The sequence below is a fragment of the Gymnodraco acuticeps genome, unplaced genomic scaffold (genome assembly GCF_902827175.1).
Source record: "Gymnodraco acuticeps unplaced genomic scaffold, fGymAcu1.1, whole genome shotgun sequence".
Taxonomy (NCBI): Eukaryota; Metazoa; Chordata; class Actinopteri; order Perciformes; family Bathydraconidae; genus Gymnodraco; species Gymnodraco acuticeps.
The window spans coordinates 1,988,309-2,015,167 of NW_022990158.1; the positions used below are offsets into that span (position 1 = coordinate 1,988,309).

Consider the following 26,859-nt stretch of genomic DNA (forward strand, 5'->3'; position numbering starts at 1 on the left):
GACAAGACATGGATTTAAGGCGGAGACAGAATAAGTCTTTGTGGCACTCTTTGAATAATCTCCCGCTGAGATGCAAATCCCCGGATAAATGTGCGGAAACAAACGGGAAGATAAATAACAAGTTAAATAAATCTCATTTCATTGTTCGGGAGGGACGGGATAATTATTTTGATATTGTATAATCTTGCAGACATCATCAGTCCTCGAATGCGATGTTCCCTTGGAGACGAATGGTGCAATAAATAACACAATGATACAGTACTGTACTCGATATGGAATAGATTTGTACTCTTCGGAGACTCGCTGTGCGCACACACGAGAAAACACATAATTACAGTCTAGACCGCAGACGTTAACATGGTGCGTTTAAAAATCATTTTCTATTTGTCTTCTCCTTGTATGTTCTCGATCGCGGAGGTGTGTGTGTGTGTGTGTGTGTGTGTGTGTGTGTGTGTGTGTGTGTGTGTCTTACCAGAGCATCGGCCTTGTGCTTCAGTCTCTTGGCCTCCTGCATGTAGTAGTCAGCACTGTGGACTCTGGGAACACAGCGCAGGGAGAAACAACATAAACAGCTTGTTTGCACTGACACGTTGATTAACAAAAACTAATAAAAACATTGCAAAGTGATTTACATAATCATTGCGGTGAGTTATATACAGTAGCCTGCATACCTCAGGCTTAGTATAACCTTAGTCTAACAAGAAAACATGTTGTTTCATGAATAATGCAGCAGCCCTTTGGGACGAATAAGTAACAAGATGTATCATCTCTGCAACAACTGGACCAGTGGTGAAGTGCTTACAGATCCTTTACCTCATACACAGCATGATGAGGCTACACTGCCTCAGATCATCCGGTGCTTCAAGGTAAGACACGTTTCTGCTTGATTTTATCATTATGAAGTAAATGTTCATTTCATGTTTTAATGTTTGCCTGCCACCCATTATGATTCTTAGGGTTGCAGCCTGTCCTATAAAGTGCTGCCAAACCTTTACAAATAAAGTAGCTAGCACTATCTCCAAAAACTGCTAAAAGCTGCTAGATGACATCACACATTTGCATATTTTAGATGTGGAAAAGGTTGACCCGTTAAAGAGGCCCTATCATGCTTATTTTCAGGTTTACATTTGTATGTAGTGTCTCTACTGTGAACTGTTTCCATGCTCTAATGTTCACAAAGCTCTTTATTGTTCTCATACTGCCTGTGCTGCAGCACCTCTTTTCACCCTCTGTCTGAAACCAGAGCCCAGTCTGCTCTGATTGGTTGGACTGTAGGATTGTAGCCTCATTTACATGCACGGAAAGCTATAGCACACTATAGGAAAGGGAATACCCCCAAAAGTATAATAGGGCCTATCGAGCACATAAGAATGATTATGTATTACTTTGCAAAACTGCATATTTCTCTTTTGATTTTGTTCAGAAGTTTACAGTTATTACACTTTTGTTGAATATAAAACACTGAGAAATATCTTCTCAGTCTTGATTAGAAGTAAGAAGTTATCTCAACTTAAATAAAACAAATATTCTGACACCAAACGAGGCCTAATGCTGCATTCACACCGGACGCGATGCTGCGATTTTTGGGGGCGGCGCGATTACATGTAAAGTCAATGTAGAGACGCGTAGAGACGCGTAGAGATGCGGAGAGACGCGAATTCGCTCCGACGGCGCGCATGAAGTGGTGGACGCGGCCCGAATCATGCGATTGAGGCGATTGAAGTGGGCTGCGTTAAACGCCAGAGTTCAATTTTTTCAAATCGAGCGTCAAATTCACGTTGCGCGTTCTCGCGAAAGCCAATCAGCGTTGGGATTCCCTCTGACGTCCTGCTGTTGATCAGTTGTAAAGATGGAAGAGATGACCGTTGTGGCTGTGAGTGGGTTCCCGGATATATACGATACAATGTCGTATATCTACCGGGACCGCAACAAGGAGGAGGAGAATAAGAACCCAGACACGACGGCGTTTGTCGCTACGTTTGTAGGACTTCCACAGGAGGAATATTCGCATTGCGTCCGGTGTGAACGCAGCATAACATTTATATGTGCAGTGGAATTATGTAAACACACGCCCATTGAAAAGGGGAAACACCTGCTCACTAATAACACAGGAAATCCAGAGATTACTTTTACAAGCATTATACAGACTCAAATGTCTAGTGAACAATGAGGAGAAAAACATGAGAAATGTGTAATTATACAAATAAAAAACTAAGAATACATTGCAGTTCATATCCACCATCCTAATGTGTATTAGTGTATATAAAGTGTTGGTGTGTTTCTACGTACGTGTCGCTGAATGACAGTCTGGGTCGGCGAGGTTCCGACCACACCTCCGAGTCTGACGGTCCGTTGGCATGGTAACTGTCTCCACTGGGCTTCTCATTGCGGGTATCAACTTCCTGCAGTCAAGACAGGATAAAGAATGGTTATGGTATTAGAGAAACTTGAACCTTTAGTATGTTGGCTTCTGATTCTCAGTGATGGATTCATTTAGTTAATGAATTGTATTGCTGGCATTCTAATAAAAAGGGGTTTAAAGAATGTAGAGAAACTATTTAGAAAGTGAATTTACATTTGTGCAGAAAGAGATTTTTATTCTAAAAAACTTCTGAAATGTTTAATGAAAACCATGCACAATGCATCTTAAAGATGTTAAGAATATCTTTCTATGAACATTATTTAGGTAGTTTACGTGGAAATCTTTTTTGTAGAATCTTTTGCATCTGTCTATTATTTTAAAGCGTTACCATATTTATAACTACAGTATAAGTATAATATATTCTACTCCACTACATATTAGAGGATTTTTTGTTCTTTTTTTGTATAACTTTATTTAGTTATAACTTGGCATATTTAGATTTCTGATACAGAATTATGTTAACTGAAAAAATGTCAAGGTCAACACAACAATGCATTAACAGTTATGACCTAGAAATATAATTATGAAGGTCTGTTCTGCATTTACTTTGACTTTTGTTACCCTAAATATATTTGTGATACTGATACTTTTGTTCTTTTGAATACTTCTTACTGGTAAAATGTGGAATGCATTGACTTTCAGTTGTACTGTATAAATACTATACTGTAGCATTTTCAGTTGGTATACAACATTCTTCTTCTACCGCTGAACCAAATACGGATATGAGGATATGTTTGAGTGACTTTGGCTCTGAAACTCCTGAGGTGAGGACATATGAGTCGCTTCAGTGGAGATGTGTGTCATGCAGTACATCCTGGCATGTCATTAACTCCACGGTTATTTCTGGAGCCGTGTCAGTGTCAGGTGAGAAACTCCATTTTGCACGGAGATAATGACAGTACAGTACTATTCTCCTAACATGGTGACAGTGTGCAGCGGTGGGAAAGTGCTGAGATCATTTACTTGGGTCAAAGAAGTTATACCGCAGTTTAAAAATACTCCATTAAAAGTAAAAGTCCTGGGTTCCATATGTTTGTTAAGTAGAAGTACAGAAGAGTTATCCGCAAAGTGTACTTTAGGTTTAAGTAGTCCTCATTAGCTCTTTTAAAAGTGTCTTATAATTATAGAACATCATATTGTATTTTTATCAATTACAAATACAGTACATATAAGAGTTTTTCAATTATGTATTTTGGTCAAAGTAAAGCAAATGTAGATACTTTGTGTACTACATTACATTACATTACATTACATTGCATTTAGCTGACGCTTTTATCCAAAGCGACTTACAATAAGTACATTCGACCAGGAAGACACAACCTTGAAGAAAACAGAATCATATAAGTATATCAGGTTTCATAGAGCCAAACATTTCAAGTGCTACTCAACAGGCTTTAGGTAATCCAGTCCTTTATTAGTATAAAAGTGCTTCGTTAATCGTTCTAACGCTCGAAGTGGAGTCGAAAGAGATGAGTTTTCAGTTTGCGCCGGAAGATGTGCAAGCTATCTGCCGTCCTGATGTCAATGGGGAGCTCATTCCACCATCTTGGAGCCAGGACAGCAAACCCACGTGTTTTCGCCGATGGGAACTTGGGTCCCCCTCGCAGCGAGGGCGCAACGAGTCGTTTGGCTGATGCAGAGCGTAGTGCACGCGCTGGGGTGTACGGTTTAACCATGTCCTGGATGTAGGAAGGGCCAGATCCATTCGCAGCACGGTAAGCAAGTACCAGTGTCTTGAAGTGGATTCTAGCAGTTACCGGAAGCCAGTGAAGGGAGCGGAGGAGCGGAGTGGTGTTGGAGAATTTAGGAAGGTTGAAAACCAGACGAGCCGCTGCATTCTGGATGAGCTGCAGAGGTCGGATGGCACATGCAGGTAGACCAGCCAGGAGGGAGTTGCAGTAGTCTAGGCGTGAGATGACGAGAGCCTGGACCAGAACCTGAGTCGCTTTCTGAGTCAGCTGGGGACGTATCTTCCTGATGTTGTAAAGCGTGTATCTGCAGCAACGGGTTGTAGCAGCGATGTTTGCAGTGAAGGACAGGTTGTTATCTAGGGTCACACCCAGATTCCTTGCAGTCTGAGTCGGGGAAACAACTGAGGTGCCGATGTTGATTGTCAGGTCAAGAGTTGGACAATCTTTTCCCGGGAGGAAGAGCAGCTCAGTCTTGTCAAGGTTGAGCTTGAGGTGGTGAGCAGACATCCACTGAGAGATGTCAGCTAGACAAGCAGAGATGCGTGCAACGACCTGGGTCTCTGAGCGGGGAAAGGACAGAATTAATTGGGTGTCGTCAGCGTAGCAGTGGTAAGAAAAACCATGCGGGCTAATGACTGATCCGAGCGAGTTTGTGTACAAGGAGAAGAGGAGGGGACCAAGAACAGAGCCCTGAGGGACCCCCGTAGTTAATTGACAAGGGTCGGACTCAGACCCTCTCCAAGTCACCCTGTAGGTACGGTCTTTCAGGTATGAGGTGAGGAGGGAAAGTGCAGAGCCTGAAACTCCAAGTTTTTGGAGAGTGCGAAGGAGGATCTGATGATTCACCGTGTCGAATGCAGCAGACAGGTCCAACAGGATGATGACAGAGGAGAGGGATGCAGTTTTGGCAGTGTGCAGTTCCTCCGTGACAGCAATGAGAGCAGTTTCTGTGGAGTGACCTGCCTTGAAACCAGACTGGTGCGGATCCAGAAGGTTGTTCTGATTGAGATAACAGGAGAGTTGTTTAAAGACAGCGCGTTCAAGTGTTTTAGACAGGAACGGGAGGAGAGAGACAGGCCTGTAGTTTATAACATCAGACGGGTTGAGAGTGGGTTTCTTTAGGAGAGGGTTTACTCTTGCCTCCTTGAGACTGTTTGGAAAGTGACCAGAAGTTAGAGAAGAGTTGATGAAATGGGTGAGAAACGGTAGAATATCAGGAGCGATAGTCTGAAGGAGGTTTGAAGGGATAGGGTCCAGAGGACAGGTGGTAGGGCGGGCAGAGGTAATGAGGGTAAGAACCTCACTTGGAGAGAGAGGGGAAAAGGAGGTAAGTGTGTTGGTGGAAGGAGGGTCTGGTGACCCAGCGGTGAGTAAAGGTGAGTCAGAAAAAGAAGAGCGAATATCATTAACCTTTTTTTCAAAGTGGGTAACAAAGTCGCTTGACAGAAGTGAGGAGGGGGGGAGGAGCTTTTGGAGGGTCCAAGAGGGTGGAGAAGATGGAAAATAGTTTTTTAGGATTGGAATAGGAAGATTGGATCTTATCTTGAAAGAAAGTGCTTTTTGCCTGAGAGATTGAAGCAGAGAAAGAGGAGAGGAGAGCTTGATAGGTTAGGAGGTCGTCACGGTGTTTGGATTTCCACCATTTCCGCTCTGCTGCCCTAAGGACGGTTCTATTAGCACGCAGTGCATCATTTAGCCAATCTAGCTAATCTACTACCGAGTAGATTAGAAGTAGTTTATACTTATTTATCATATACACACATGATGTTATTTATGTAAAATATAACTAATCAATTCAAATATCAAATACATGTAGCGGGATGAAAAGCACAAAATGTTAGTGGAGTATAAAGTGGCAGATAATGGGAATACTCAATTACAAGTACCTGAAAATTACACTAATTAATGTACTTAGTTACATCCAATCACTGATAGCTCAACTTTGTATATATCTTAAAAACTTGGTATATTATTTTCATGAGAACAATTACTTTTATGTACTTATTTACATACACTCAAATATTTTGGAGTACTTACGCTGCCGTTCCTCGCATGTGATGACGCCTTTTCTTCCCCTCTCTTGTGTCTGTGTGAGGAAGAGGAGGAGGAAGAGGAGGAGCAGGGCAGTGTGGCAGCGCCCTCCTGGCTGAGAGAGGAACTGCTGTCACACGTTCGTTTCCGAGGGGGGCCGTCAGAGAGCGGGGACAGGAGGGGGGGGAGCAGCTTGTCGTCGCGCCGCCGAGACTGCTTCCTGTTTAATGAGCTGCTGAACACAAAGAGGGAACAAAAGGTGTGACTATTAATGTATTTATTATAAAGATTTCTTTCTTTAGGAGATGTGCTCTAATTAGTTGGCCTACTCGTGGTTATAGCTAATGTGTGATTTCTCAACTTGACACCTTACTGTAAAAGTAGCATGTGAGGATGAGGTGTGAGACGATGCTGAAAGTCCCATTGGCTGCTAATAATGGTTGCTTTTCAGGTCCTGTGGACATTTTCAAATCAAGAGTTTGGCTTGTTTGAACTTCTTCACATATCAAAACAAATGATCACACATACTCTTGAAATCATCTTTCATCTTGAAAATAAACTGTACCTAAGATATAAAACATTGGCGAACTTTAGAAATGTCTAATTAACCATTTTTGGCAATAATAACAAACACACATGTTCTTGTAAAAAGGGAGTCTGGTGATGCTAAAGGCCTTAAAGACACTTAGGATGTCAGGCTGCCTCCTGCCTCCTCAGCTATTAACACACCAGCTGAAGCCTCAATATCAATGTAAAAACATCTGCTTGGGGGATTCTGCTGCAATCACATTTGACCCTCTGTCAGTTTCAGAAAAATGACAGCACTTAAGTGTTTTAAAAAAAAAATGTTGTGACAAAATTATCCCTTATATTGCAGATCTTTATAGAACATACACTGACTCTGGTGTATCTCAACCTGAATCTATTGAGCAATGTAAAACATGTTTCATGATATTTAATATTCAATACCAAGGCCAAGAAACTTTGTGTATCAGTGACCTGTGTTTTTTCTTGACTGTAATTCCTGTTTGGATAACCTTTGGATAGAAGAGAGGGTTCCGGAACAAAGCTGATCATAAAGTATAATTTTAGTTGTTTGGATTTTTGAGTTTGAGTTTTTCTGACGCTGTATTTCTTGCTCCTTGGACACAGACCAAGTGTCGGGGTCCTGAGGTCCTGCTGTATGCCTGTTTGCATTTTTTCAAAGGAGCTTGCCCTTCTCCATTTTTACCAAACAGATCCTTCCAGATCAGGGCTGCACATGACTGGTGCGCAGGTGCGCACCTCCGCCAAAAAAAGAGCACCGTGTCATTTGAAAAAAGGCGCATTTGCGTACCAACATTGAGAGAGAGAGAGGGAGAGAGAGAAGAGAGAGAAGAGAAAAGAGAGAAGAGAGAGAAGAGAGAAGAGAGGAGAGAGAAGAGAGAAAAGAGAAGAGAGAGAGAGAAATATATTTGCGAGTTGCATATGAACCCAGGGCCGGCCCGTAGCACTGGCGTAATAGATGTTCGCCTAGGGCGCCAGATCTGTGGAGGCGCTGCGCTGGCAGCTCTGGGAGGGAAAAAAACATTTTTGACCGTTGGTGCTCATCCTAATTTTCGGCCTTGATGTAACAATATTCACAATTAAGTAAATGTACACCGTTTTCACCCCGGTTACACGTTTCATTTGCCCTGTACGATGGGCGCTGTAAGTGATGAAAATGGGGGATGTTGGCTTATCTGGCGCCCGCAGCTCACAGCCAAAGTGCGAGTGAGCGAGAGAGAGAGGGAGGGTGCACCGGTACCGGCGCTGTTGTTATTAGGATCTGGTGCTAGCTGCTTTAACGGATATAAGAAGAAGATGTTTCTACAATAATGTGGAGGGAGAGTCCTCTCCAGTCAGACTGAGAGGCTGATAACTACAGCTCAGTGAGGTAAAGGACTCTGAGTGTTTAGATAGTTAACTTTAGTCTAAGTTCAAACGGTTTGGTCACAATTTATGTAAACACATATTTCCAAGGCTCTCCTTTATAATTATTGGGATGAACAGGTTTGAAATCATTCCAATGTATACTATAGGACAGTAACCAAAAAATATCCTTTAAAACTGGAGAGATAAAAACAAATGCATAAATAAATAAATGTTAAGGTAAAATAAGATATGAATGAACAACATAAATAAAATAAGTTACATTCATTTGTTATTGGCTATGGTAGGTTATTGGTTATGTTCACATACTTATTTGATTACATCCACTTGTCTAAGATGACAACAGAGACTTTCGACCCAAACCCAGCTGTTGACTTGTGGATGCAAGCAGCTAATCGCAGACTCAACCAGAGAGAAAGAAGTAGGCCTACATCATCAGCTACCATGTCTGACCGAGAGGAAGACAGTGAGGAGAACAGTCAGGAGGGTAGTGAGTGATGACAGCTGGTCGTGCTAATGTTGTCTTGTGTTCACCTCTGCATGTGTGTTCTGTGTTCACCTCTGCATGTGTGTTCTGTGTTCACCTCTGTGTGTTCAGTGCCGTGTGTCTGGCAAATAAAGTCAAGACCCCCTCAAAAGTTACGGTTTATTTCATTTTAAGGATGAGCACCAAGCAACATCTCCAGGTGCTCCTTTGAGAACCAGGGCAAAAAAGTTATGTGCAACCCTGTTCCAGATGCTCCGTCTCCTCAGCTGAACTCTGACTCCACTAAACGCCCTTGAACGCTGATGACTTTTCCTTGGACTTCCTTTCTGGGACTTTACTAACGGGCATGTTTATAAAAAGAAAAGCCTATAGAAAAACTGTATCGTCGTTTAAAAAAAAAATGAAAGTCCCATTGATTTACTGTATGCTTGCATGGAGGGTCAGGAGGAGGCCTGTTTTTCAAAATAAAAGGGCCAGAAAATAACTGCATCGTTTTGCAAAGCTCAGGTTTAGGCCTTTTATTTGAATTAAAGGCCCATTGAGTTACTGTTTCCTTGCTCAGGAAGAGACCTGTTTTTTCAAAATAAAAGGCCAAGAAAGTAACTATATCATAACAGTAAGCTCAGGTTTAGTTTTTCTTTAAATGAGCCCTAAAGGCCGCTACACACCAACCTGAGACCAAAGAACACGTACCGAAGGCGCCCCGACTTTTACGTCCGCTACGCCGCCCGCCTACGAACACACGCAAAGACTTCAGTCGACGAGTGGCAATAACTGTCCTTACCAGCAGGCAGCGGTAGTGTGTATTCGTCATTCAAAAGAGGCAACAGCCAATCAGAGTGATTTATTTGGCTGACTTTCTTTGGCCGCGGGAGGCCGTGGGAGGTGTGAAAATGTGCCGTAAAGCAACAACGGTGCGGGACACACTAACCTGAGTAGGGCGCCGCGAATGCCCGACTGCCTCTGACGGCCTCTGACTCCCAAAATCGGGTAGGTGTGTCAGGGCCTTTAAAAGCAACAGTAGGCTACAGTTACTTCTATCGATACTCACTGAGTGCTGGCAATACTAGCTTTGGAGTGCTAACATTTCTTGAAAGGGAATTGTATAGTTTTGACTACCTGCCATTAATTGTCCAATTTCTCTTTTCACACAACAAAACACCTGAGGAGAGTTTGTCTTTGCATTTCCTCTACCAATGCTTCTTCCGCTCAAGCGTTACACTATGTTTGAAGTTTTTTGGGGAACCTTTTTTCTGCTTTTTAAGAGTTTGGATTGGGTAAACATATGAACTTAGCATAACAGTGTAGTGTCAGACTGATGGCACAGGATGTGGGGGATATGCACATACATTGATTTTACTTTCTCTGTCTTTGCCATCAAAATACGTCATTAACATAAAACAAAAGTCCTTTCGAAGACACAACGTACTGATCTTTGCGATGATGCTCATTTGCAGGGAAAGGTGCAAACTTTCCTCCTAATATATGCATATTACCTTTTCATTAATACGTGCAAATTGCATAGGAGACTTTAACAGTGTGTATCTATCTTGCAGATGCTGAGAGATATTTTCCTTCTCAGATTGTTGTTCTTCTGCTGGAGCATCGACCATTAATTCCCCCCGCTGCCGTATCGTTGCTCTTGTGACTCATACTGTTTGCAACACAACAGATAATATTTTTATGTTTTTCCTCTGCCTGGAAACTCTGGGGGTTTGATGCAGCGAGAAAAAGTTGCTGAGCTTGCAGAACAGAGCCCCGGGCCCCGACATTAGTGATAATATACAAAACCGCCGAGACAAAGACTAATTAGCTGCTGCGGAGCCAACCGTGTGTGAGTGTGTGAGTTATATGTGTGTGTGCACTCTTTGTGTCTGTGTACAGCATAATTGATGTGCGCAAGCTGTTTGTGTGCATGACTATGCTAATTTGTGTGCGTTTGTGTGTGTGTGCCTATCCTTAAGTGGATGCCGGTGTGTGTGTGTGTGTGAGAGAAAGGGATACTAAGTTAAGAAAAGGTACAGCCTCGTAGCACCAAATGATCACAGTAGATCTGCCAAATATGCCTCTGCAATATATTTACAATGACTCAGCAGTTCAAGATTTGTGTCCAACTTTAATCAAACTGTTGTTTTCTTTGTCTGCTACAGTACACATCTGTGCTTCGTTAGCCACGTGTCCAATTTTTTAATGTATGTTCTATTTTGTAGAAATACATTTCGACTGAGGACTTTGTCACAGTATTCATGCTACACAACGCGAAAGCTACAGATTTGAACCTAAATTAGCTTTATTTTCCTTAAGTCTCCTTCTTATCTCACAAACATGAACCTTTCTTTTCCAGCTCGGTGAACAACAAACAAAGAAGCATTCCATGCGGAAAAGCGAGGAAATTGCGTGAAGCCGTCTCTCGATAGCCAATCAGCGGTTAGAATCTCTGCCTGTTTTCACTGACATACTGACGTTGTTGAAGCAAAGAACAGAGCCTTAAAGACCTTACATTTGTACAGGTACAACATCGTTTAAGTATGTATGTGTACAGACTGTCTAAGGCGCGAAAAATAAAGTCACTGTTTTGTTTATGTCCAAATATGTAAAGTTTGGACAAAGCAGCTGTGTCCTGTAATGATCCGATGTCTGATTGAACAGAGTGATGCTAACGGTCAGGAGTCAGATCAGGAGCTGCTGAATGTGTCTGAACGGGATGATCACATCCTCCACTTTACAGCTTCCATAAAAAGCCTCTCAGACGTCTGCCGTACCATGTCACGGTTCAAGTCCCGGTCAGCCCCCCCCCCCCTCCTCTTTTCCTCCCACCTCTCCTTGCTCTTCACTCGTTGATAGCACGGAGATGCTATAAAAACATGTTCTTAGTGGATGTCACACTGATGTTTATTTATAGCCACATCCAGCTTACGTCTGTTTTTAATAATTAACTCGGAAAGCTGAACTCAGTTCCTGTGTCGCAGCGGGGATTGAACGTTCCCCTACAGGGTCTTACGTCACCTCATTAGAAATGTTTAGCCCTCCTAAAAATACCCAGGAAACTGGTCCGATTGCCTCTACTAGGATGTGTTGTTTAGGGGAAGAATGAGGAAGTTGAGCTTTTTGTTGTAGTTATTATTTCATCAGATGTTTGTCATGTAAAGCCGCCATTTTTATTTTAAGGTAGGGTATTTGATATTTTGATTCAAAGTGAGCATGCATACCTTTCCTCCCTGTGTGCTAATGTTACCTACACACTATAGGACCCTCAAAGTCATCAGGTCTCATCTGATCACAGAACAACACTGTGTAATAATGGGGACTAAGTCCATGTGTTTCTTTGGTAGTTGTGTGTTGTCATAAGAAGACATTTACCAGTCTTGTCTTTTTGCTCTCCAATCTACATCACAAAGCACAAGCACACACCGTAGATATTTTCTCCAAAAATGTATGTCGGCAAGTTAGCAATCCAAGTTGTTTATCCATCCCATTTGAAGAAAAAACCAAAGAAGAAAAAGAAGGATATGCGGAATGAATGGGCAGCAAGGATCTACTCTTCTGCAGCAGAGTGTGTTTTTGCTTCAAGTAACTGAACATCTAGTGTGTTTGCAAATGTATACTGAAACTGATGACCTGTGGCAGTTGTAACAACTCCTCCCCCTGATACTCTTCTTGCCCCTCTGCAGTCATTACAAAATAGCTTTGATACTGCAGGACTGAGACTCACATACAGGTCCAGAAATGTACCTGATGTATTGTGCCTTTAGGCTGTCTATTATCATCTGGCCGGGGACAACAGCTGGGAATTAGCCATGTTGGCTAAAGCTGCCCCATTTACTGTTTTTGTAACAGTTCATTAATGGGGACTGAAACTAAACTACCTGCAATATTTAGCTCCGATTAAGATGAAGATTTCCAGCTAGCAATGAGGGAAGTGGCATTTCTCTTGTCATTTGAGGCTTTCGTACGAGATCTCCAACAACAGTTAAAGGGACATTTGGGACAAAATGGTGTCGTGTTAACTCACGGTTAAGAGAACACACTAGTAGGCATGTGTAGCAATGTTTCAGAGCAGAACCCTGTTGAATCGTATATCTGCGGCAGATCAGGGTGAAGCCATACAAAGTCCTGCCGATTGTTTCACATTTGACCATCCCAAACTTTCGGAAAGTGCCTATAAAGGAAATGAAGGCACATACTGATAGGATGACAATAATGATTGATTGTTAACAATGTAGGTTTCAAATTGTTCCGAAAACCGAGCTCCCTGTATTTTAATGAATGTCCTTCCTGCAGTATCCAAAAAGTAAATCCCACAGCAACATTTTTTCACTTCTGTTGGTTTTCAGCTGTATGGACTGAAAAAAGGCCCAAATTACAAACAAAAAAACAAACCCCAGCTTTACAAATGTTTTATGCATTATGAATTGCATAAAGTAAATATACAACAGAGTATATTTCATTCTGGAGCTAGTGTGTATTTACAGTGCACTCACTCTGTGGTGCTGTTCTTGTGGTTGTGTATTGGGGAGATGCATGGTGGGAGGAGCAGACAGTCTTTGTCCAACCGCAGCTTCTTATTGCCGTTGACTGATGCCTCGCTGTGCTCTGTCTGATAGGGAAGAAAACAAACCTTATCTACCTACAATAGGACACAATTTGAAAAGTTAAGGGTAAAAGTAAGAGAGAATGTGAAGGGGTTTAAACTGAAGCCCACCTTGTGTTTCCTCTTGCTCTTGCTGGTGTGTTTCTCTGCGGGGACCACCATAGTTCCTGCTACCGGCACCCTGTGTTTGCCTCCGCTCTCCGCTCTCTCCGTCCTGCCTGCCAGCCTGGGATTACTCTGCTCCAGCACAGGGGGGGTATCCAGGACCCCCAGACCTTGGCACACCTTCTCCCTCTCCCCCCTGTCCTCTCTGTCCATCTGCCTCTCTCTGTCCTGCGCTAATCGCTCATTCTCCTCTTCCTGTTTCTCAGCTTTAGGCAGCTTCTGCCTCTCTCTCTCTGCCTGCTTCTGTCTCTCTGTCCTCTCCCCCTGTCTCTCACTTCCGTCCCTCTCTACTTTGGCTCTGTCCCCCGGACCCTGGCCAGGCACCCTGCTGAGAAAGCTCAGGTCAATTTTCACCCATAAACTCTGGACTTCTTGATATTCCCTGAACGGAGACAGGGGCGCCTCGTTTCCGATGTTGGACGGGGGAGACATGGACTCTTTGCATGGGACCCCTGACCCCCCAGGATCAGGCACAGAGGGGCCAAATGAGCCGCTAATGTTGCTAACGCTCAGGGTGTTCCCACAAGCCCCGATGCTACCGTTACTGCTGCTACCGTTAGCTATCACGCTGCTACTGTCTTTGACCCGGAGCCCCTTCCCCCCCGAGGGTCCCATACTGCCAGCAGAAGTGAGGCACGGGAGGAGAGGAGTGTGTGTGTGCGTGCTGGACAGAGTGTGTGTGCTGATGGCAGAGCGCGCAGTCTGAGGAGGCAGAGCGGGGACTTTGATCGCCTCCTCCGAATCCGAGTGGCATTCTGAGGACGAGGAATCTGTTTCGATGAACTCTCGGGACTTTGGGGTGATTTTGGTGCTTGGGCCTCTGTGTTTCTTCTTGTCCTGCTTTAGAGACATTAACACAACAACGTCCAAAGAAGGTGAGCTTTGAGAGGATTGAATAAAAAAAGAACTAAAACAATTATTATTCTGTTGCACCTTCTACTGTATGAAGCCTATGTATGCAATCTTTTCTTACATGCTTACAATTCTTTATAATGTGCTTAAATAAATATATAATAAAGTAATAAGTACATATTTAAACAAGTGTGCTTAAAGAGGACATATAATGGTTATTTTCAGGTTCATATTTGTATTTTGTCTCTTTATTTTTCTCATACTACCTGTGCTGCAGCACCTCTTTTCACCCTCTGTCTGAAACCAGAGCCCAGTCTGCTCTGATTGGTTAGCTGGCAGGCTCTGTTGTGATTGGTCAACCACTTAGAGATGTCCCGCCCCTTAGCCTATCACGTACAATGTGTTCAGTGTCATATAGTGATGTCTTTATGTTATGGAAGTAAACAAAGAAGTCCAATGGAGGCGTTTCAGACAGGGGGGAGTGTGTGGGAGAGAAACACAGGGATTTTAACCTTTGAAGACCATTTACATGCACTAAAACCTATATTTATATAACCTATATAAACACATACACAGACATAGTATAAGAGAAATAAATACATGTAGTTTTCCAAGAGAATAAGAGTATTTATTTCCCTATAGAAATCGGTCTGGTATGAATATAATTATTGCACTAGAATAGATTAAGTTACAGTTATTGATCCTGTAGGTTTGGCCTTGAAAAGTCATGTTGCATCGATAATGCACAAAGAGCTATGAGATGAGCGTCACTTAAAGAATAAGGCTTGGTGATATTCTATGTGTTCTTATTAATTAAGAAATCATTTTAAATAACCATAACCAGCGATTCATAAATAATTCAAACAACTTTTTCAGTCCAATCAAAAGCAGGATGTATTTTATTATCTACTTTATAACTACTTTAACCATTGATTTCTAAATACCACACCATTGCACCATCATCAATACTTATTTATTTATTTTGAGTTTGAGAGGTCCTTTTATGCTTTTTGGGGTTTTCCCAAAAGTAGATTTTCGTGACAGCTCTGCAGAGTTACACCTGCGTCTTGTTTTATATCCAATCATAATTATGTCTCTGATGTGGAACGCTTGATTTTAGATGTGAAGTGATCCATGATTGCTGTTTGAGATTAAAGAACCAAAGTGGACATCAACATGAGAAAGCAGCAACAGAGGCAGATGCAGTGAAGAAAACAGCGCTCATTTCTCCCATTCTCGAGCAGAACCCACTCTCTTGGCAGACAAGAAGCGACAGTTTCCTCAGACTTTTGGAATGTTTCCAATGCATGTTGCCATCTGCAAAATCAATTTTCATCAAAACGCCATGTTGTGTGTTGTTGGAAAAGAACAGAAAAACTGTCCCCCTGTATAATGCGTCTTTAGATTTCTGGCAATAGATTTCCTTTCTTCAGCAGAACTCTTCAGCAATGTTTTCTAGCAAGACTCTAATATTTGTAGGTTACTCCGGGGGCAAAATGGGAGGATTTTTCAGATGGTGCAAGTTAAGACTTACTGTAGGTTTTAGATTATGAATGCAAAGTCTATAAGTTTGTAAAGCAAAAAACACAATTGGATGGATGTAAATTGACAGGGCTTGTAAATTACAGTAAGTTTCCTTTTAATACATAATTTTTTACAATGTACTTTTTAAGTCAGCTGGAAAAGTAAATGAAATGTCATAAAAGTTACTGTATAGATTTTAATATATTTAAAATTGTATATATAAAACAAATACATATGCATTTAAATTAGGGCTGTCAAGTTAACCCGTTAATAACGTAATTTGTTTTAACGCCACTAATTATTTTAACGCGATTAACGCATGTGTATTTTTTGTCCTCGGCCGCCCTGTAGTTTCAGAGCGCATCGAGTTTAAAATAACATCTAAGCTGATGCTGACAGCCCCGCTCCTGCCGCCCGCTTGCGGCAGACCACACTTCCACGCTCTCCGGAGACTATTGGACTTCATTCAGTCAGTAATGACAGTTACCTCGGGGTCACAGCGCATTATTTTGACCCACAGTGGGAACTTCAGTCTCATGCTTTGACAGTTATGAAAACAGAGGAGCGGCATTTCGCCGACAACTGCGCCGAGCACTTTATGCAGGTAAGCCAGACAGTGGGACATTGTACAGAAAGTCAGCACGGATAGTGTGGGCAACAAGATTGCAGCGTCCAGGCAGCTCCCGTTCGAGCATATGCCTTGAGTTGCACATAGCTCCAACGATCCATCACAGTGTCTCACACACACACACACACACACACACACACACACACACACACACACACACACACACACACACACACACACACACACACACACACACACACACACACACACACACACACACACACACACACACACACACACACACACACACACACACACACACACACACACACACACACACACACACACACACACACACACACACACACACCATTTGTATTGTATTATTGTATGAGAGAGGTTCCAGGTTGAATTGAGGCGAATATTTGTAATGTTCAGAGGTTGTTGTGTTTAATATTCATGAGAATATTTGTCATTGTTCAAATGATAATAAACATTAGCATAAAGCATATTTGTCCACTCATATGTTGATAAGAGTATTAAAAACTTGAAAAATATCCCTCTAAGGTACATTTAGAACAGATACAAAATGTGGGATTCATTTGCGATCAATCGCGATTAACTATGGACATCATGCGATTAATCGCGATTACATATTTTAATCGACTGACAGCCCTAATTTAAATAAATGGAGTTTTTTTTTCCTTTTCCTGAAACATAAAGATAGTATAAGTAGATTTAAGTTTACGAGTTATGTGTCAGAATGATGAATCGTCACTCTCCTGTCCATCTGCTAAACCTTTAAGATGAGCTGCTTTTGTTGCTGTCGATGTCAAAATGCACTTTTCCCTTTTGTAAGTATTATAGATGGGTCTCTGTACTCAGAGTTCTTTGAGCATATTTTATTCAGAATGATGCAAAAAATACAGAAGGTCAATTTGTTTTTAGAAACAGATATAATGATGATGAGTCACCGGTGTCAACAAGCTCAACAAAGGCTAAAGCATGGCACATCCTAAAAATAATCAGATTACGTTGTGGCTCACTTCTTTTCTTATCTGACTTATTTTCTTATTTTATTTCAGTAGATTTTCTCTGGATTACATAAAGTCAACATTTACAGGGTCATTTATTTTGGAGTATGGACTCATTTGAAACAGCTAACAACTAACTAACGTTGATTCCTTGTTGATATTTTGATGTGAAATAATTAAATACATTACATTTGTTTTTAAATCAATATCTTACCCTTTTGAATAAAATGAAATATAAGTGCACTGATTCCAGTCATTTAAAAAAAAATCTGTAATCCATTTTTAAGCCAGATTACAATAAATGTCCTTTATTTCTTTCTTTCTCCTTGAAACCACCCAATCTTCATAAAACCACAGTGCTCGGTCATTATGGGATGAGACGACGGTCGATGCCTCTGTCCTCTCTCTTTGACTCCCTCTCTTAATCTCCACATTTCCATGAAACCAGCCGACGTTGAGCCATAATAGTCATGTAATAATACCGTTTTTAGCCCATTGGATTTTTATGGCTTTGACAAATCATCCAGAGACAATAAGGATGAAGTGATCACCACAGGATGATTGGACAGTGTTACATGTGTGCAGTGAGGGTTTCTTCACTTATTGTAGATGTGGATAAATGAAGGGTACATTTCCCAAGGTGTAATGCTGTCAATGTTAATGCTTGTGATTCATCTGGGAACATTTTGAGATGTTAAAACTATGTAATTGTTCACATAACCAAATTTGACCTACATTTTCTTCCATAACACCCACTTGGATGTTTACCATGAACTGCATGGCAGTGAAAAGGTATTGGTAAATTGGTACAAGCTACATGTATTCACTGAGTATCAGTCTTTACATGTGGTGAAAACATTTTGTTTACTCACGCGCTAACTAGTAGGGATGGGAATGATTATCCGAATATTCAAAATGATTCAGGTATTCGATTATGAGTTATGAATATATGTTTTTTGATGTAATAATGGGAGGTGTGCCTAAAAGGATTACCAAGTTGATTCATTAAATGTATATGACGATGCCATTTAAAATATCTGGATCCCTGACACAAACACCTGTGTTTTGTAGCACAGCCTCTCTGCTCGGATATCAGAGAAAAGCTGTCCCGAAATGTATAAGCAAGTACCCGACGAGCGCTCCTGCTGATGATACCGCTGCTGCCGTTGTGGACCATGTGTTCCAGGCGGAGGGCACCAGCGCAGCCCCAGAGTCAGACAGTGAGAACCAGCCATGCCCAGCTGCAGCAACGACCCAGAATACAAGGAAATGGAACTCTACTTCAGTGAGCCGTGCACCCCATCCCAGGGAAACCCACTACAGTGGTGGAGGAAAAACGAAGAACGGTTCAAAATACTTTTTTCTCTCTTTTTTTTTTGTAGGCTACGTCAATTCAGTTAACTGGATAATCGATTTTTTTTGGGGGTTGAACATTTTAATATACATTTGTCTTCAAATTCCCGTCCCTACCAACTAGTTTCCCAGGAGTTGGATATAGCCGACAAAAATCACCACTGTAGGAACAGATAGTGCTCGCATTATCATGGCGGCAGCAACAATACTACAGTACCAACATACTGTAAGTGTAACACTGATTATACAGAGGGCCAGCTAACCAATCAGAGCAGACTGGGCTCTGGTTTCAGACAGAGGGTGAAAAGAGGTGCTGCAGCACAGGAGGTATGAGAAAAATAAAGAGCTTTGTGAACATTAGAGCATGGAGACATGTCCCAGCAGGGGCTCAAAATACAAATATGATCCTGAAAATGAGCAAAATAGTGCCCCTTGAGTAATAACTAGATTAACTTTGAGAGATTAGTATTATTATATGCATCCATTAGGCCATCACTGACAGGAAACGTTATATAACACACACATGTGTATTCCACCTCGAAAAACTAACCTGGTTTACACTGACAGCAGGAATTGGCGTGGGGGCTTGCTGGAGTGCGGCTGGTGGAGTCGCTGTGTTGTTGTTTGTGTTGGTAGCACTGCGAGGCTCTTTCCTGGGGGCTGTTTTCCCACTGGGGGGTTTGCTGCGTGGCCTAGGGGGGTTTTGAAGCTCCAGGGAGGGAGGAGGCAACAGGTCCTTCTCCCTCGCTGCAGGGCTACAGCGGAGAAAAAAAGGCAGCGTCATATTAAATTCACCCTTGAGCAAGGCACTGCTACAGTCATGCAGTATCTCACTGACAAACTGCAGCAGATAATGCTCGCCTTGGCCAGCTGCAGGGGGGGAATGTGTGTTAAAATGAAGAAAATATACAAGACAGCGTGAAATAATTGAAAACAGCATGCATTCGGGCGAACTTGTTCGAATGCGGAAAGCCTACAAATGGAAAGGGGAAGGGAATGAGTGTCTGAAGGAGAAAGAAATACAGAAACAAAGCTCTGTTTTTCTCACAATTAGCCTAACATCAAGCTGAGCAACCAGAATGGCATCTACTCAATCTGAGCATTCTTCACAACAGATGTGGGAGTGACAGGTCTAAATGGCGAGCTGCCAAGAGGCTCAGCGATCCACTCTAAGCTCTCCATGCTGAGTTACAGTGTTGCCTTAACACTGCTCCTAGTTATACCAACAACAAATGACATGTTAGCTATAATATACAGTTACTAGACGTAAATCATTTGTTCGAACAGTTTGGTCCTGCCTGAAATATCACACTTGAGAGTAATTCAGTTATAAGACTGCTCTCCACATGCTCATTCACTCAGATGCCTTCCTGTATGACATGGGATTTAGCTTTATAAATGAAGAGCTAACAAAAACAAAACAGATAATTTAAAGGTTTCTTAATATTTACAGCAATAACAAAGCACTTGCTACGTTAAGGTAAAAGTATTAGTGTTATATCTATCTACTGTATAAGTAAGGGATAATGTGCAGCGGTCATTATCAAAAAAAGGAACACCCGACAGGGAGACCTACGCGAATGAGTGTTGGCGCCTTTGTGGGAACATTCTAGTAACTTGGTCCCCGTGCCCCATAAAACCTGGACCTGGTACATGGAACGTATTCATTTTATTATACACTGTTGCCCATACAGTTGGAATCATTTGGTTTTCAGACACATTCCTCTTTTAACTGTGGTTTAATTTTCACATATGTTTGGGAGATATTGATCAATAAAGTTTTGAGAAGATACATTCTTTGTCTATCAAGAATAAATCACATTGTCACAACCGTTTCATGAGAAGAGCTAAACAATTACATGATTACAACGTTATGGGCAACAGTGTAGTAACAAGAAAAGTCTATAAAAAGCTTAATATTATTGTTATTATTATATGATAATTTAAATGTTATTCTAGAACATTTAAACAGCATATAAGTAAGTCTTTATTTTGGGATAGATCACAATGTATCCCGGATGTGCAGGGCTCTCTCCTCCTTACCTCTGCTGGTTTGTTCTGCTCCACGTCTGGCTCTGATTCTCCTCCACACTGTTTGACCTCTCTGTCCGTCTGGGCTGTTTCTTCCCTGTGGTGATCCTCCTCGGGGTCGTGACCTCCAGCCCTGACAACAGGCCCGGTGACATCCTCATCTTTGACCTCTGACCCTCCCCGGAGGCCTTCTGGCTCAGCTTGGCCTTGGCTTTCTCTCTGGCCGGGCTGCAGGGAGCGAGAATAGTTTGATCTTTTTTGTCATTTGTTGCAGACAATTATTCTATCAGCGTGTATTATACAGATGTCATTTGAGAAGTTACATGGGCACATTTCCCAGACAAATACACTTGTATCCCCTACCATAAGGCTCCTCGGGGTTCTTTGTGTTCGAGCGTGGGTGCAGCAGGAGCAGGGGTGCTGGTGGATCCACAGGGCTTAGTCTTGACAGCTGTACCCACTCCTGGTGCTTCTCTCCCTGGAGAAGTACGCCGGGAGATGGCGCCTGAGCAGAGGACCATTTAACCAGAATTAGTATCAATCCAAACAGGATCTCTTTTTACTGCATTACTAGTTGCTGATTGACACACTAGCTATAACGAACTGTACCAACCTGTGGCATGTTCTTGCTGAAGGGGAAGCAGGGGTTTGGTTTGAGCTTGGACTTTATTCAACCAGCTGTCTAACTGCCACTTGTTGGCGGAGGGCTCGGGCTACAAGGGAACAAACATTGCATAGGTTATTAAATATTCCACTCAACTCCTGCATTGTATTATTGTGTGCAACTCGATTTTGACAGGATAACAACTGGTGACTTCTAGAATTGTGTGAGTAACATTCTGTCTTTAGACTTCTCTGTTTCAGTGTGTGTACTCTGTATAAATGCTCTGTAGTTGATATGACTGAAATTGTGATTTTAAATCTCAAAACCGCTACAGTATCTGTCAGGCAGAAACTTGGGACAAGTAATTTGACTGAAACTTTAAAACTGAACTAACTGACTGCTAGGGTTAACTTTGATTTAAACATTTGTAGAATACTAAGAGCTTTATTGAGTAGGTGTAACTGTATTAAGGGTTCAACTCATAACTTAGGGTTTAATGTAATTGTAAAACCATTGGGCCACTGAAAAGACACAATAACACATCAGGAGGAAGCCAGTCTAGATTTCCTTTTGAGGGCCACCAGCTGCAGAGAGTTAACTAATTAAAGGGGCATGGCCCCACATCTGTGAGAACTCAGCAATCAGGTGTCCATTTTTAGGTAGCACTTTCCTGGAGCGTCAGACAGTCGAAGACTGACAAAGACAATAGAGTCCTGCTGGAGTAAGACTGACAAAGACAATAGAGTCCTGCTGGAGTCACGAGGGAGGCAAAGAGGAGGCAAATCCTGCTTTGATTGAACTAAGTATCGCTGGTGTTTTATTTTATTTGGTGGTTTAGCCCCTCATGCTATAATAATGTGTATTTTCTCCATTCCTGTTCATGTGTCTTCTCGCAATTATCACTGGCCCCGTGTATCTCGTAATCGATATAACCGGCCTGCTCTCGTCTATCCCACATGCTCCACTGAGATCCAACATCTAGTTTCAGGCAGCCTGTGGAACTGCCAGTCAGCTGTTCCTAAGGCTGACTTCATCTCTGGCTACGCTTCCCTGCAGTCTCTGGATTTCCTTGCACTCACTGAGACGTGGATTACTCCATCCAACACATCCACCCCAGCAGCTCTCTCCACTGCATATTCCTTCTCCCATACACCCAGACCCACTGGCAGAGGAGGTGGCACTGGTCTCCTGCTCTCTCCCAAATGGAGCCTTTCCCTCTTCAAGCTACCTAACTTCACTCCTTCCACCTTTGAATTCCATGCCGTCACAGTAACCCATCCTATACAATTAACCATTGTTGTTCTCTACCGTCCACCAGGCGCCTTGGGGGACTTCTTGGAGGAATTAGATAATCTCCTCTCACACATCCCTGAAACTGGCCCTCCCGCTGTACTTCTCGGAGACTTCAACCTCCAGACAGGGAAGATAGACGAACTAACATCTCTGTTAACCGCCTTTGCTTTCTCACTGTCTCCGTCCCCACCAACTCATAAAGCTGGCAATGTCCTTGATCTCATATTCTCAAGGAACTGCACTACTTCTAACCTCTCTGTAAACCCGCTCCACACATCCGATCACTTCTTAATTTCATTCTCTCTACCCCTTTCCAAACATAACGAACTAATCTCTTCTCATCCTGCACCTGTCCGCCGTAACCTTCGTTCTCTCTCCCCCTCTAGCTTTGCCTCATCGGTGCTCTCAGCCCTCCCTTCCTCTGACTCGTTCCAACTCCTACCTCCAAACTCTGCTGCAGAAACTCTCCTCTCTACTCTCTCATCCTCTCTGGACTCTCTCTGTCCTCTCACATCTCGGCAGGCTCGTCAGTCCCCTCCTGCTCCCTGGCTAAATGATGCACTGCGTGCTAATAGAACCGTCCTTCGGGCAGCAGAGCGGAAACGGTGGGAATCCAAACACCGTGACGACCTCCTAACCTATCAGGCTCTCCTCTCGTCTTTCTCTGCTTCGATCTCTCAGGCAAAAAGCACTTTCTTTCAAAATAAGATCCAATCTTCCTATTCCAATCCTAAAAAACTATTTTCCATCTTCTCCTCCCTCCTGGACCCCCCCAAAGCCCCTTCCCCCTCCTCCCTTCTGTCAAGCGACTTTGTTAACCACTTTGAAAAAAGGTTGATGATATTCGCTCTTCTTTTTCTGACTCACCTTTACTCACCGCTGGGTCACCAGACCCTCCTTCCACCAACACACTTACCTCCTTTTCCCCTCTCTCTCCAAGTGAGGTTCTTACCCTCATTACCTCTGCCCGCCCTACCACCTGTCCTCTGGACCCTATCCCTTCAAACCTCCTTCAGACTATCGCTCCTGATATTCTACCGTTTCTCTCCCATTTCATCAACACTTCTCTAACTTCTGGTCACTTTCCAAACAGTCGCAAGGAGGCAAGAGTAAACCGTCTCCTAAAGAAACCCACTCTCAACCCGTCTGATGTTATAAACTACAGGCCTGTCTCTCTACTCCCGTTCCTGTCTAAATCACTTGAACGCGCTGTCTTTAAACAACTCACCTGTTATCTCAATCAGAACAACCTTCTGGATCCGCACCAGTCTGGTTTCAAGGCAGGTCACTCCACAGAAACTGCCCTCCTTGCTGTCACTGAGGAACTGCACACTGCTAAAGCAGCCTCCCTCTCCTCTGTCATCATCCTTTTGGACCTGTCCGCTGCATTCAACACGGTGAATCATCAGATCCTCCTTCGCACTCTCCAAGAACTTGGAGTTTCAGGCTCTGCACTTTCCCTCCTCACCTCATACCTCAAAGACCGCACCTACAGGGTTACTTGGAGAGGGTCGGAGTCCAACCCTTGTCAATTAACTACAGGGGTCCCTCAGGGCTCTGTTCTTGGTCCCCTCCTCTTCTCCTTGTACACAAACTCGCTCGGATCTGTCATTAGCCCGCATGGTTTTTCATACCACTGCTACGCTGACGACACCCAATTTAATTCTGTCCTTTCCCCGCTCAGAGACCCAGGTCGTCGCACGCATCTCTGCTTGTCTAGCGAACATCTCTCAGTGGATGTCTGCTCATCACCTCAAGCTCAACCTTGACAAAACTGAGCTGCTCTTCCTTCCGGGAAAAGATTGTCCCACTCTTGACCTAACAATCAACATCGGCACCTCTGTTGTTTCCCCGACTCAGACTGCAAGGAATCTGGGTGTGACCCTAGATAACAACCTGTCCTTCACTGCAAACATAGCTGCTACAACCCGCTACTGCAGATACACGCTTTACAACATCAGGAAGATACGTCCCCAGCTGACCCAGAAAGCCACGCAGGTTCTGGTCCAGGCTCTCGTTATCTCACGCCTAGACTACTGCAACTCCCTCCTGGCTGGTCTACCTGCATGTGCCATCCGACCTCTGCAGCTCATCCAGAATGCAGCGGCTCACCTGGTCTTCAACCTTCCTAAATTCTCCCACACCACGCCGCTCCTCCACTGGCTTCCGGTAACTGCTAGAATCCACTTCAAGACAATAGTACTTGCGTACCATGCTGCGAATGGATCTGGCCCTTCCTACATCCAGGACATGGTTAAATCGTACACCCCAGCACGTGCACTCCGCTCTGCATCAACCAAACGGCTTGCTGCACCCTCCCTGCGAAGGGGACCCAAGTTCCCATCAGCAAAGACACGTGGGTTTGCTATCCTGGCTCCAAAATGGTGGAATGAGCTCCCCATTGACATCAGGACAGCAGAAAGCTTACACACCTTCCGGCGCAAACTGAAAACTCATCTCTTTCGACTCCACTTCGAGCGATAGAACTATTAACAAAGCACTTATATACTAATAAAGTACTGGCTTACCTAAAGCCAGTTGAGTAGCACTTGAAATGTTTTTGCTCTATGAAACCTGATGTACTTATATGATTCTGTTTTCTTCAAGTTTGTATTTTGTTGGTCGAACGCACTTATTGTAAGTCGCTTTGGATAAAAGCGTCAGCTAAATGAAATGCAATGTAATGTAATGTATTAGGATGGTTGTTGTGTTGTGTATGGAAGCCCAGAGAGGCAAAACATTATTCTGGTGATTCATTTCATTCAGGTCTGAATTGTTATCTCTAATGTGTTTAAGAAAATAAGTAATGCCAGGATAATATAAATCTGATAAAGTATTTTTTTCATCAATGGAAATAGGGGAGAACAACGTTTTGGCAGGTGATCGGCATTGATGTAATACTCATTTTTGCCACAAGAGGCTGAAGGGCACCTCATGTTCTAAATAGGATTAATCAGTCATAGTTCCCCCAAAAACTTGAAATACATCCAATAATATGTTTAAAATACATTTACAAAACACAACAGTTATGCTACACTATTAGCTAAACATGATATATAGCCTTTTTTCCTGACAATAAAAGTGTTTTTAAGAGATGAAGAAAGAATAAGAAACAATCGAGGTCGGACTGAGACAGTGGATCACACATATTATTTTATTTTGGTAAAAAATCTCAAGGGCAGATGTGATTCCCTTTAATAACTTATTCATTATTTCATTTGAACGTTTTTATCTATGTATTCAGTTACTATGTTTTGAATTCTTTAAAACCACGGCAGCTAGTACATGATTATCTCACTTTCTCCCGGTGGATATGACTGTATATGCATAATGAAACCAGGCAGCGTTGAGACGTTGAAATAATGATAAACAATGTTATAATACAGCTCTCTGCAGCTAGACTTTTATGACTTCCAGAAAACCACCCAGAGACTATAGGAGGAGATAATGTGCATCAGTCAGACGAGGCAATAGAGATGAACCTGGGAGAATAAAATGAAAGTGTATCCGTCTCCTGATAAAATGTGAACACCTTAGGAAGTCTCAGCTGCAGACACACATGACAATGTCAAAATATTTGACTGCAAGTTGTTGAATTATTGCTTAACATGGGGACTGAAGCATTAGCTTGTGTTACAGAATTCCCAAACATTAAGCAGTCATTCAAAAAATTGCCTTTGATAAGAAATAAGGGTTCATAAGTAAGTCATTATTGGGGCTAGGAATATGCAGGTGGCCACTGTACTGCCTGTTTTGGAACAATGGAATAAACCATTATTAAGTTTGATTTATTTCTTGTTTTATACCTATACCTATACCCACCTAAATAAATGCCCTCTTGTTGCTACTGTAAGAGGCTGAATGCACTTCATTTATGGACCAGAGTGACCGCTTTATGGTTGTTATGTTCAGTACCACTGAGACAGCTGCTTAAACATAATAAATGATATACATTATAGAATACCTCAGAGCTGTTTTCTTTTGCATATTGTCTTATATCATTTATTTTGTATTATATCATTACATAGTGGTTTTTCCACATAAAATAAATAATTAAGTGTGTTTCTTAAAAAAAAGGACAAACAGTTCTGCGTATGTTTTCCACGTCATATGTCTCATTATATCCACAATGTTAGCACAGAGTTTAATTGTCATTGTACCTCTGGAGTGTGTGTACGCGAGGCCTGATTGTACTCGCTGTCACTGGAGCTGCTCTCTGATTCGTCTGTGTCCGACTCCGAGCTGCTCTCTGATTCGCTGCTGCTCCCCGACGCCGCACTACAGGAGAAATAAATCAAAGTT

At 42.6% G+C, this 26,859-nt stretch overlaps 1 protein-coding gene across 1 annotated transcript; it reads right to left on the minus strand.

The window, feature by feature from the left end:
• Positions 1-472: 472 nt before the first annotated feature.
• On the minus strand, positions 473-26,859 carry LOC117546979 (AF4/FMR2 family member 2-like; the record flags this gene model as incomplete). The annotated part of the gene is given in 10 exon segments (XM_034217428.1): positions 473-536; positions 2,290-2,402; positions 6,151-6,379; positions 13,024-13,139; positions 13,245-14,138; positions 19,180-19,384; positions 20,673-20,888; positions 21,024-21,165; positions 21,274-21,373; positions 26,718-26,859. Coding segments are annotated over 10 exon segments (2,221 nt in total), but the record flags the coding sequence as incomplete, so codon positions are not given.